This window comes from Rhodnius prolixus, unplaced genomic scaffold (genome assembly GCF_049639745.1).
Source record: "Rhodnius prolixus isolate KJV_2025 unplaced genomic scaffold, Rpr scaffold_5, whole genome shotgun sequence".
In the NCBI taxonomy this organism is placed as follows: Eukaryota; Metazoa; Arthropoda; class Insecta; order Hemiptera; family Reduviidae; genus Rhodnius; species Rhodnius prolixus.
The window spans coordinates 4,853,179-4,866,844 of NW_027411624.1; the positions used below are offsets into that span (position 1 = coordinate 4,853,179).

Here is a 13,666-nt window from a genome sequence, read left to right on the forward strand (position 1 = left end):
GGGGAAAGGTGTTAGAGGAGGCCAAGGTCCTTCGAGGACCGTAGAGCCAGAGGAAGAAGAAGAAGATAATAATGCCTATTTCTTCAGGCGGACTTTACGTTCCAACTACCAATTAGGTGTCGTGGACGGAGGCGACTAGCAAACATACTTTACTGTAAATTTCTCATATTAACCATTAAATAAAATCCAAGGCCTAGACCGGGGGAATCGAATCCACTAACCAACAATACATCTTAGCTTTGCGGGTCTAGCCTATAACCCCTGATGTACTTTACTATAAATTTCTCATATTAACCATTAAATAAAATCCAAGACCTAGACCGGGGGAATCGAACCCACTAAACCAACAATACATCTTAGCTTTGCGGGTCTAGCCTATGGCCGCCTAACATACTTTACTGTAAATTTCTCATATTAACCATTAAATAAAATCCACTAACTTACTTTACTATAAATTCTTTATATTAACCATTAAATAAAATGCAAGGCCTAGAGACCAGGGGAATTGAACCCACTAAACCAACAATACATCTTAGCATTGCGGGTCTAGCCTATAACCGCTCGGCTACCGTGGCGCCTAAATATATTATTATTAGTGCTCTTATTATGAATTTTTTTTTATTTAATTTAAGACGAGTCACCACCTGAGAACAATGGCGCCCGGAGCTCTCTCTCTCACTCACTCACTCTCTCTCTCTCTCTCTCTCTATCTCTCTCTCTCGTTATAGACGATACTGGTCAATCACTAAACGGTAAGCTGTAAGAAGCTCCCCAAAAATTAATTTTTTTTTTTTTTTAAATTTATTTATTTATTTAAAGAATTTATTAAATCGAGAGAGAACAAAAAATTAAATTACGAAATCTTATAGAACATATGATTTACCAAAATAAACTTTCAACACAATCACCAAAAAATATGGCTTCATAAAAAAAAAAAAAAAAAACTAAATATTTATTGTGAAATTCATCAAGATCATGTTTAATGATTTTGGAGTCTTAAAAAACTGGAAAAAAAATTAAAACCAATTACGAAATCAATTATTTAACTTTTAAGATGGTACGTAATTTAGTATTATTTATATTGAAGCTATTAAAGGTAATTAGTTCAATTGGATGAAAGAAAAAAAAATAATTGCCAATTTTAGTCATGTTATTTGAACTGAAGTTCATAAGCAGGCAAGACTGAGAATGCACTAACTCAACAATAACCACGTGAAAATATCACTTAGACAATAAGCCCTGAAGATGACCTAGTCCCTAGGTCGAAAGCTCGGCACAATAAATAAATATCTCGACTGAAATTCGCATTTATTTTTTTCATCCTACTGAAATAATTAATCAGTCACCAAAAATAATGATAATTATTTTTGTATTTTTACTTTTTAACATTTTATTATCGTTGTAAGAGAAATGTGAATTGTGGGAGAATTTAAAATTCTGTTTTTAGCCAATTACTATAACTTTTTTTTTTCATTTCATTTCAGAGTAAAATAATTGCCTATTTTTTCATACGGGCTTTACGTCCAACTACCAATTAGGTGACGTTGACGGCGGCGACAAGCAAACATACTTTACTGTAAATTTCTTTTATTCACCATTAAATAAAATCCAAGACCTAGACCTGAGGAATCGAATCCACTAAACCAGCAATACATCTTAGCTTTGCGGGTGTAGCCTATAACCGCCTAACACACTTTACTATTAAGTTCTCATATTAACCATTAAATAAAATCCTAGACCTAGACCAGGGGGAATCGAACCCACTAAACCAACAATACATCTTAGCTTTGCAGGTCTAGCCTATAACCGCCTAACTTACTTTACTATAAATTTCTCATATTAACCATTAAATAAAATCCAAGACTCAGAGATATGGAATCGAACCCACTAAACCAACAATACATCTTAGCTTTGCGGGTCTAGCCTATAACCGCTCGGCTACCGTGGCGCCTTATTTCTTTTTACATTATTTATAGCAAAGTACATATTGGTATTTTATAGTATTTTTTCAATTCCTACAGGATCATTCCTCTGGTGATCATACATCGTTTACTGGAATGAGCTGGCCATGTATCCAAGTCAATCTGGGCACAACATCCGACGAAGACACGGAAATGTTATCAACCACTTCTGCGGCTGCTCATTCCACCACTTTACGTGATAACGCCAGCAATCCATACGATTGGACAGACTTTCAGTATAACACAGAGCCCATATACGCGGATGGTACAAATTTTGCCGATTATTACCAGGAAGGTGGCGATTTCTATGGTGAAAACTGTGACAGAAGATTGGATGATGTTAGCCATACGGCTGTCTACGATGATACTGACGAAATTGAGCGCAGTGTGGATGATTTCCAAGATGATTTCGATTGTGATTTGATGAGCAATTTGTCCACATCATTGCCTGTATATACGAGCGAGATTCCAACGGCAGTTCCATCACCGTACGAAGCTGCCGTTCAAGAAGAAACCGGATGGTATCAAAGTTCTTATGGTGAAGAGTTCATGAATGATATCAAATTTTTGGAAGATTTCTGGCGAATAGATCGTCCACTGTTGAGATATGCTATGATCGATGATTGGAATCAGAAATTAGAAGACGCTTGGAGAGATTCGCTGATAAAAAGAAAATTGAATCGAAGTTCATCGAATATTGGAAATCGCAGGCTATCGTTGGCGATGACTGATGAACAACTGGACGATCATGAAACCTTGTCGCTAATAATCGATACTATCAAAATTCCCAGCCAAATCAATGAGGTGTGTCATTTTGTTTTTTTTTTCTAGGGGAGGTATTAAAATTGATAACTACCCAGGGAACTAGCTACTGGCTTCCGCGCAGGAATCCCCAGGCATACTTCTTCAAGTGTACTGCCTCGGCTAAATAGATAAAGTTAATGGGTGTCCTGGAGATGTTGAAAGAGTTCCGCGATCTTAGTCCATGAAGTCCCAATAATTTGGCAATCAAGATGTCATCTTCTTGCATTCCAGACCTCATTTTGAGCTTATACCTTCTGAATGAAACCTGAATTAAATCTTGTCTTTTTTTTCTTGACGACACTAAGTAAAATAGTAAAATTAATGACCTTTTTTTTTTTTTTTTTTTGGAGCGCGGCTTGAATTTCAACTTCCGATTAAATATATCCTGAATGAAGGCGTAAGCACGAGGGATTCGAACTGGGCAAGCTTCCTCTTTCAAATCCTCACTTTACAATCACTACCAACACTCGCCTCATATTAACTTACTAATTTATTATTAAAACATTTGGCAGGGCATACGTATGCTGCATGAATTCCACTTATGTCGACCCCAATTAGACTTGAGACCATATGTAGAAGAATTTGATTTCTATAAGAAGCGTTTTATTATCTGGGGCCTAAACTATTATTTCAATGTCGATGAACAGAAAAGGAAAAACAATGGTAAATTTTGGTTTATTTTTTAATAATAATTTAATGTTTAGTTCGGATTTTCGCTTAGGAAAATTCATTTTCCTTTTATTCATTAAGAGATAGGTGCTAGAGCCTTCGCTCTATAGTACATTTTCAGTGTGACGTGATTACAAACGCAATATTTAATCAGCTGTACACCATCAAATTAATTCGCGTAGATCTCACGCATGGGACGGAAACGACTAGAAATTTCCGCACAGAATGCAGTAGTTCCTCTCATCTGCAAAGGCTTAGGAGAGAAAGTAATTTTCTAAATCAAAACTACCACCTGCAGAAATTAGGTTCCCATACGATATTTGGTTTTAATCATAAATCAAGTTTACTAATCGATATTACTGTTCCTTTTAAGTTAGAGATAATGAATTATGATTTATAGACACTAGTACTCAACAACTAATCGATTATTATTTCCATCTTCAGACTAGCGTTGTAATCAAATCAACAAGTGTGTATTATACATCACTACGCACATCTTTATTAATACTTTCAACCTAAATAGGTCCTTCGAAAGAGATGACGAAGCTTCAAATTAATTAAAAAAAAAGATAAAAAGAAGCTTTTGATTATTTTATTGATTAATTATTTATAAACAAATCAAAATAATTTGATTTTATTGATCTGAAATTCCATTAAAAATTAATGATCTTACGTTTAACTTAATAAGACCCTGTTCTTATGAGAGTAGCATATTTTCAACTTGTTTTTGATTGTGTTCGTTTTGAGCTGAGTTTCGAAACTTGTTTGCCGTTCTTTTTCTATTCAGGAACTGACTTAACGATGAACTTAGCGACCAAAAACCCCTTAACCGGAAGTACCACTTTGCTGGCCTATTAGCCACTTCCTCAAAGATCTTGGGCGTCCCAGCTGATATCCCAACCTCTAACAACACGAAACTCATAACACTCACATATTGAGCCTACAGATATACCTATAGACTACCTATAGTCTGTGCAACTATTTGGGGCTTAGCGTACCCACAGACAAATTCGAGCTCACCTTACCCACACACACACACACAGAGTTTATAAAGACACCCACATTTATACACAAACAATTTTAAAACAGAAAATTTATTGAGCCCACCAGTCTTGCTGTAGATATTTTTGGTTGCAGTCGTATTGTTTTGTAGCCATTTCCTGTACAATCTGCAATTTGGTAGCTTGGAATTGGTAGATTTCCTTTAAGGTACCAATTATTTATTACAAAAAAGGTGTTTTTTTTGGGGGGGGGGCTATTTTTTTGGCATTGGCTTTCGCCATACAGCCAGCATCGTCTAGGTGCTTATCACTAGAATATCACTCACTCTCCATTCTTATAAATACATTCGCTTCACACATTCATCGCTCTACTATATACAACTATTTACATACAAACTTACAACTAATGAATGGATCAGTACTCTATATTCCTGCCATCTTTATAGCTTAACCTGAATTAAAATCACGTAATCCTTCTCTAATCATTTTCTTCCATTCATTCTAATCGGCTATAACTTTTAAATACACTCATATTTCTTTGCTAGCTCTGTTACAGATTTAAGCACATTGATGTTGGTGGAGAATATTATGTCTTCGTAGCGAAAGGGTGCCTCTAAATACCTGTTATAAGTCGTCAAACAATCGTTTCCTTTCTGCATATCCATTAATATATGTTTGAATTCCTCCTCCTCATTGCAATCTACACAAAGAGGAGAGAGGACCCTTTTGTTGATCCTGTGAAGATACGGTCCACACACACCGCGTGGTTTGCTCTCTCAGCCTGCTTATTGTCTCGTAACAACCCATTTATTAGTGGCAGTTCCCTTAAACCATGGTTGTCTAGGTAACTGATCTGCCATAGTTTTATAGAATCCTCCCTTTATTACCATTACTGTTATCTGTCTGCCATATTTTGTAGTGCTGTTTTTGCAATTATACCACTTGATATCGTAATTTATAATTAGCCATTTTCCCCAATATTGGTGGCTTCCTTTGCAAGTTTATCTACAATTTCATTTTCTTTTATACCACACAATGAGCTCTTACCCACAAAAAATTAATGCAGACCCCCCTTCTCTTTAAAAATGGCTTTACTTTCTACCAATCTCTGCGCATTTGATGCTTAAATTCTGAGGCTGTAGAAAATTCTAAAATACGTATATACAGGTGACGTAAACGGAAACACTATAAATCTTAACTTTGTTACGATATAGAGGATATCATGCGAGTATTTTACACTCGATTTATTTATTTATTTTAATTACATCGTTCAAATTAAAATTTATCAAAACTTCAATACATTGCTGACAGCCGGAAGCTGGGTAGAATATTAACTAGTACGCTGGCGCCATTATTGTCCAAATATGTAAACCAACAGCGGGTGGTTCTATTTTATTTATTTATTTAATTATTTAGCAAATAAATTTTAGATAGCGTGTGCAGTTGTATAAAAGAAACGAGGCCTTTAAAAAAATAAAAAAACGTTATCTCCAAAACGAGAACATTTTTCTGTGCGAAGCCTTATTTCTCCAAAAGTGGATAAAGACTTGCCGTAATTTTTAAAGAACAACCTTATATCCAGTTTTACATGTTAGGAGGGGGTGGAGAGTATAGTTTCCTTTTTTTAATTGAAAACCAATAAATAATACAAAATTAATTACAGTAATCTGGGTATAGTTAGAGTTAGTGCGTGTATACCCGCATGGTTGCGTTACAGTTGCGAATTTATATCAAAACAGCTGACTGTAGAAGGATGTCTAGGAGAAGCAGGTTATATCTTGCTGTTTATAATTCTTTTTATATCTTCTGTATTGCGGAGGTGGTAATTAAAGTTTTGGTTTTATGGAGGAAAAATCAGAACGGATGTGACTATATATGGCAACTAGGCGACATCTGGAGTAGTTAGTTGGTCTGAACTAGAAATGGGAGTCCAATCGTTTCTTTTTAAATAATCTTCAATTTTTTTTAGTTTTTTGTTTTACTATCTTTAATGCAAATAAAATTAAGTCTAATTTTTTGTTCAGTAATTAATCAAGGAATAATTGAGAGAAATGATGGAAGAGAATTAAAGGAGTAATTTACGATTCTCTCTTTCTTTTTGGTCCATGGAAGTGGGAGGCTGGTCTAATAATTATTCTTTTGTAACAGCGACACCTCATTGGCTATATATATTTCTTTTAAATGATTAACGCGCTTTAACATCCGAGATTATTGGCGCCCGGAGCTTTTTTCAGTGCACTGCACAGTGTTCTCTAGTTACAGACAACACTGTCCTTCGCCGGACAGTGTTTTCTATAAGAAGCTCCTAAAAAGAGGAGATCTAAGGGTCCAGCAGCTGGACTCGACCCCAGCTTCTCCGCGTAAGAGTCCAATACGCTAACCGCACAGCTAATCCCTTCCCTTCATTGGCCATTTAAATTATCATTATTTCCTTTTAAAAAATTACAACGTAATAAAATATCCAAGATTATGTAATTTAAATTTAAATTACTAAAATAAATGGAATCTCCGAAGGTTGGGATAGAATTAAGGGGGGTATCGCTAGATAGTAGACAAAATTCCCTAGCCTCCCGTTTGAGGCAGAACTTCCTAAAGAATTGTTCGAAGGAATTAGGACAAGCCCCTTCAAAGGAGAGGCTAGTTAAATTCAAGTGTTGTTAAGAGAACTATGCTGCTCTAATGCAGATCAATGATTATATAATGATATTAATATTAATTATTATTTTGAATTATATTTATTTTTAATATACCATTTTTAAATATTTACTACTTTTTCCAATGAAGGTTAACTTCTTCGACTTCGTCGTGTAACTTTTGTGAGAAGTCACTAGTAAAGTAAAGTAATTGCCTATTTTTTTCAGGCGAGCTTTACGTCCAACTACCAATTAGGTGTCGACTAGCTAACATACATTACTGTTAAATTCTATGTATTAAATAATATGCAAGACCTAGAACGGGAACTACTAACCAACAATACATCTTAGCTTTGCAGGTCTAGCCTATAACCGCCGAACATAATTTACTGTAAATTTCTCATATTAACCATTAAATAAAATCCAAGGCCTAAGACCGGGGGAATCGAACCCATTAAACCAACAATACATCTTAGCATTGCTGGTCTAGGTCTAGCCTATAACCGCCTAACTTACTTTACTGTAAACTCATATTAACCATTAAATAAAATCCAAGGCCTAAGACTGGGGGAATCGAACCCACTAAACCGACAATACATCTTAGCTTTGCAGGTCTCAAGTCACTAGTAATTATTGATGATTTAAAAGATTAAGAAACAACACCCCCTCCCAGAATATTATACAACAAAGTTTTTTAATGATTGATTGATAATTTAGGGGGGCTATCTTTTTAATCTCCTTAACAAAAACTTACAGTTTAAAATGTTAAGTATAAGGGTTGATTAAACGCCAAAAGGTACACAAATCAGCAAGTACCAAACATTTCATTCAAGCTTAGTTGATATAATTTAAGTAATTTTGCTGCATTAACTTTTCCTTCACATTTTTTAGAATTTATTAGATGTCACAGACCCTTGTGGCTGGGCCTTTTATCACTTATAAATATTTTTCTGTTAGAATAATAAAAGATGTAATCTCATCATTATAGTTAGTATTAAAAAAAGGCATTTCATGTTAACTCTATTCTAAATTATTAAAAATAAAATAATCGAAATCATTGATGTATGTTGGTGTAAGCATTTTTTTAAAAAAGTTTTTAAATTTTGTAGCCTCGTATTTTTTTTTATTTTTTATAACGTTTTCTTTTTAACCTGTAATTAATAGTTTGATTATTATAGATTAATAGATATTACAGTCAATCTACAGTGCTACTTGAACAAATTTTTTGTAGATGAAAATGGCCAGCATAAGGGTCTGTGACATCTAATAAATTCTAAAAAATGTGAAGGAAAAGTTAATGCAGCAAAATTACTTAAATTATATCAACTAAGCTTGAATGAAATGTTTGGTACTTGCTGATTTGTGTACCTTTTGGCGTTTAATCAACCCTTATACTTAACATTTTAAACTGTAAGTTTTTGTTAAGGAGATTTTTGTACCTTTTGGAAAGATTTTCATTTTTGTCTTTTTTGCTAAGTTACATATCTGCTTTACTGTTTTTTTTAAATTTGGAATAAGCAATTCTATCATTATAACCTGATAAGGTGTTAAGTAGGAACCGTAACTACCACTGGAGAGATCTTTTTAAAGAATGATTATAGTTGCGGTCCCCAAACCATCCTCAATAACAATTTTTTTGAGAAAGCCTTTTTATATAAAATAGGAAGGTATTTGTACGTAAAAAGCAAATTTAAACTGCGATTTCAGACCTTCCTTTTAAGAGGAGTAAGAAAAATAAACGGGCGATTACAGTACTTCTCCCTAAAAGGCAAAGAGGCAAAGATTTTGAATCGAACGACAATTCATTAATGTAAATAGTTTCACCCATTGATAATTTTAACGATTTCAGTACTTCCTCTTAGTAGGTGTAAGAGCATGATGGCACTTCACAGCCATGTAGAGGAGCTTTAATCACTTCTTCGTGCTAAATTTTATCAAAATCGGACAAAGCGTTATAGAAATATTGGTAATAATAGTTTTAGAAACGGCCTTACTTGGGTGGGGCAAACTCCCCTCCATATAAGGCGTAGCGACGAGACTTTTAAAGTGCAAATCTGTACAAAATTTCGATTCGAATGACACTTCATTCATGAAAATCAGTTCACTTGTCGATAATTTGAAACGATTGCTATACTTCCCCTTAACTAGTGTAAGAGCAGATCGCCACTTTAATGTTACGTAGGGGAGCCCTAACTCTATCATCCTACCAAATTTTATCAAAATCGGGCTAAGATTTACAGAGTAATTAGTAATAATAATTTTGAAGGGGGCCTTACATACAGGGGGCTAACTCCTCTCTAATTCGGTGTACAGCGTCGAGACCCCCAAAAGGCACATCTACATAAAATTCCGAATCGAATGTCACCTCATTCATGAAAATCGGTTCTTGCGTTTAGGCGCTACGTAGTTTACAAAAAAGGTAACAACAACAAGAAGAAGAAGAAGAAGAACAAGAACAACAACAATTTCTGAAAATGCCGTTTTTGCTCATTTTCGGCGACTTTTTTCTCGAAATCTATTAGGTCTGGGGGGTTGCAAAAAAATTACAGTTATAAAGGAGGGTTTGCCCTATATTTTAAAGAAAATTTGGGAATTTTATCTTTTATAGAAAAAGAGAAAAAAATTGTCAAAGTTGGGTGTTTTTTAACGTTACGCTTTTTCGTGCACTTTTTGACGATCAATCCTTATACAACTGTCCTACCGGACAGTTTTAATTTCATTTTAGTTTTTTTTTACAGAATTAAGCAGTAACAAGCCAGCCGATATTCCAATGGTGACTGAAGAAGAAGCAGAACATGATGCTAAGATGAAGATACTTTCTTGTAAGATGGTGAGTTAATAATAATTTTAAAAAATCTTATTGTTAATGGTATTTTACGACCGAATGCCTGTGGTTAGGCAAGTCAAGCATTTTGAAGTACTAACTTAGATCTTAAAATGCTGATTATTTGAGATATATTAAGGGAATGTGTATTGCAACAATTTCATTTTATACTTTAGTATAACCTGCTCTAGCAGGTGCTGTCCAAGAGGTCCTATAATGGACGGATTCAGATTTGAGTTAATCTGTACTTAAGTCCATATTTTGTAGGGCTTATCAAATCAGTATCGCAATGACCAATGTCTTGGGCTCAAAACTATGTCTTGGGTCTATTTAAACATCATCTTTAGTCAAATTGTTAGCCGCTTATTTCAGAAAAGAGAGAGAGAGATACTTTTACAACCTCTTCTTTTATGGTTGGTGGTATGGTTGCGGTACAATCCTAAATCATAAGAGTTGTCTAGATAAGAGTTAGCGCCAGAGCATTGAACAATCGCTAAAAGAGTCTACACATTATTTGCACCGCTATTAAAGTCTCCAAAGAAGACTTCTTTATCGGATTATTCACGCTTCCCTTTTTTTTTTGGAGCGCCAAACTATCCTGGCCGTTGATTGGCCAAGGAAAATTTAATTCTAGTCACTATTTATAGTCACTACAATCACTTTTAATAATCACTTCCTCCAAATCCAGTTACAGCCGGTGCAAGAGATGAATCAAGTATCCGATCTTTACTGGAACATCTTATTGGACTGGTTTACGGATTATTATGATTTCAAATTGAATAAAACTATCAGCAGCGTGGAAAACCTTTATTCTGCAGGGAAATGAAGAGAAAATGCTGCATAGAGAAAAGAAAAATGCACATGTTGTCACAAAATAAATCTTTTTTTTTTTTCTTTTGTAGACATAAAGAAAATTTAGTCTTATTTTTAATGTTAATTAAGTGAGGAATATCCGAAGTTATGATGATTATGATGATGTGCCTCGATTGTGCGAAAGAGAGGGAATCTATTCGGTGAAAAAAGAAAAACAGATTATTGGTGGAAATTCTCTGATTTAAGGTGGTTCATCAGCGGAGATAAAAGTTTCATAGTTTTGTACGGTTTTTTTTCAACATTAAGCGTTTTCGTGTTGTTCTTTTTTCTTTTTGAAGATGAACAACTGAGCTACCGGAAGTTCTTTTTTAAATAAAGCTTTTGACGGAAACGTTTCGTGAACATAGTTTTTGTTTTGAAAGGAAGTTCAAATTATGTATGAAAAGTGAACCAATTTCTAAAGTAGTTATTTCGTTCCTCGACATTTGAAAGCGTTATTTAATAAAATAGCAATATTTTAGTAAAAATTCACTCTCTGAGAAAATAGCATCATTTACAACTACAAAGAAAAGACAGACAATGCACAATAAGAGCAAATTATGCGTGTACGTATTTCCCCCACGCATATTTTTTTTTTTCCTTAATAGTAAATTTTCTTAATTTAAACTAAATTATTTTCTGAATTAAAAATCGATTAAATCGATAATTTATTAAAATAATGATAAAAATCTTTAATTAACCACAGCCAAGTAGGAGAAGGGAGAGCAAAGCGCACAATTTCAATGCTAATCGATCTAGGTGAACCGACCGGAATGGCCCTGATATTTGCAGCGAACAGAGAACCTGGCTTGTGGACGTGTTATAGGATGCGAACACGCCTTTACTTTTTATAATATAATATTAAATGATAAAATGCTTTAATATAATTAATTCATTTTAATATAACATATTTATGACGTTTTATAAAAAAAGAAAAGTAGAACTAGGTTTCTAATATTTTATGTTTTTATTATAAAATATTTTATTACTATTTTTTGTTATTATTTATTTTTATGAAAGGTACATCCTTCCGTAATGGCGGTTCAAACACGTTACAGCGAAGGGGGAGGGAAGTGACTCACTTCTGCGCATATTCCAGCCTATCTCTGCATCTAAAACAATGTTCTTCAGCATTATTGTTGAAATTGTGGTTAGTTCCTTAATGCTGGATAATATCAACTGATTTTATTCGTCTGTAATGCTTCCGGTAGCGTATTTTATTGATGGTTAACGATAGTTTTTGAGGCAATCACTCAGTAATTTTGTTATTTAGTTTGGAATCTTATTGCCCTGGAATTACTAGCGAATTATCTATCACGTTATTGCGGATCGTTTCCTTCAAAAACATTTTTCGCTACAACAAAAAAATTCTGTAGATAAAAAAAAAAGAAAAAAAGAAAATGAAAAATGAAGCAACAAGTTGTAACAAAGACGAAGAACTAAGTAAGGGAACTTAAGGATTGCTACAAACGCGTACTCCTGCTTTTAAATGTTGCGGCAATGAAACAAAAATTCTTTGCACAACACTTTACGATTCTTTGGGAACACTCTATTAGCAACAAGTCCACGATAAGGAGGGATTGGGAGTGTGAGAGAGACAAAGAGCTGTTAATAAATTATAATTGGTAAGTGAAAGGGAACGAGCGTGCGACAAAGATAGAGTAGACTCTGACCAAAGAAAAGAGAAGATTTTAGTAACATTTCTTAGTTGTGTAGTTGTAAAATTAATGAATGAGAGCAAGGATAGTGATAAGAGAAGTGGCCATTGATTGCCACCTCCAGCGGGACCCCCGTGAGAAAATCTCTTTTTTTTTTTCTTTTTGTTCTTTCTAAAACCGGAAGTTACGTTCGCTTTCGTCAGATCACTTTTCTGACATTTATCACCACTACAGACTACCCACCGCTAACTGACGTCTGATGCTTGGGAAATTTATTTTGAATAAGATCTGCGTGAGCTTAGAAATATATGTAATTCTGTATAATCTTTGTTAATAAATTATACGATATTTTAATGGTAACTTATTTTTAAATATTGCCAAAGTTGATCTGGTTATCACAGATTTCGTCAACTTGTATTAATATTGTTAGTTTAATTAAAAACGTGTCAACATCTATGGTTCTTATTAGCGCCCAGAGCTTTTTTTTTTTTTTTTTGCAACTCATTGCCAGTTTCTAAACAGTGTTCTTTTGGTGTTAAACAATGCTCTCCATCGCTGGAGAGTGAGCTGTTAAAAAGCTTCTGTCTAGAAAGAGAAAATCTATGGGCCAACTGGTTTGATTCGAATCCGTGAGCTCAGCAATTGTTTTTTCACTTTTTTTTTTATGTATTAGGACACATACCCCTACTGCGGCGCTGGAGGTACTTCTGGGGTTGGCTCCGCTTCAATATGTTATTCAGGCGGAGGCAAGGGCCAGTGCGTACAGAATGGCGAGCAATGGGCAATGGAGGCGTATAAGTTCCTGCATTGGCCATATGATTATTTCAGATAAGGTCGACCCTGGGCCGGTTATTGACATGGCAGGGGACAGTATCTGTCCTAAATACAGTTTCGAGACTCCTTTTCAGGTGTGTATTAAACCGAGGACTGAATGGAGGGTAAACTGGACGGATCAGTACCGGAAGGGAGGTTTACCGATGGCTCCAAGATGGACTGTGGGACTGGGTCTGGAGTGTATGGGGTCAAACCCGAGGTACTCATTGAGAGATCTCTTGGGAGATACGCCACAGTCTTCCAGGCCGAGGTTTTTGCTATTAAAATATGCGCTGAGGAAAACCTGCGGATGGAACCTAGAAATAGGGAGATTCGCATCTTTTCGGACAGCCAGGCTGCACTGAAGGCTCTCGTATCCTTCAGAATCACCTCTTCCCTGGTCTGGGAATACAGGAAGGCCCTAGAACTATTGGCGCGGCACAACAAAGTT

The 13,666-nt window shown here is 34.9% G+C and overlaps 1 protein-coding gene across 2 annotated transcripts; it reads left to right on the forward strand.

The window, feature by feature from the left end:
• Positions 1-887: 887 nt before the first annotated feature.
• Positions 888-10,806, forward strand: LOC141458078 (uncharacterized). Of its 2 annotated transcripts, none has more exons than XR_012460736.1 (5): positions 888-1,057; positions 2,022-2,765; positions 3,278-3,428; positions 9,794-9,898; positions 10,581-10,806. XR_012460736.1 is itself a non-coding variant. In XM_074135635.1 (5 exons), exons 1-5 carry the CDS (start codon positions 1,055-1,057, stop codon positions 10,716-10,718), a joined length of 1,128 nt encoding a protein of 375 aa, XP_073991736.1. In that variant the 5' UTR covers positions 889-1,054; the 3' UTR covers positions 10,719-10,806. The 2 variants fall into 2 exon arrangements, 1 of the variants encoding a protein (XP_073991736.1); XM_074135635.1 differs by having other exon boundaries at positions 889-1,057; positions 9,807-9,898.
• The last annotated feature ends 2,860 nt before the right edge of the window (positions 10,807-13,666 follow it).

Coding starts and splice junctions, on each gene's coding strand:
- LOC141458078 (XM_074135635.1), top strand. Junction 2,766..3,277: donor TTCCCAGCCAAATCAATGAG/GTGTGTCATTTT, acceptor AACATTTGGCAG/GGCATACGTATGCTGCATGA. Junction 3,429..9,806: donor ACAGAAAAGGAAAAACAATG/GTAAATTTTGGT, acceptor TTTTTTTTACAG/AATTAAGCAGTAACAAGCCA.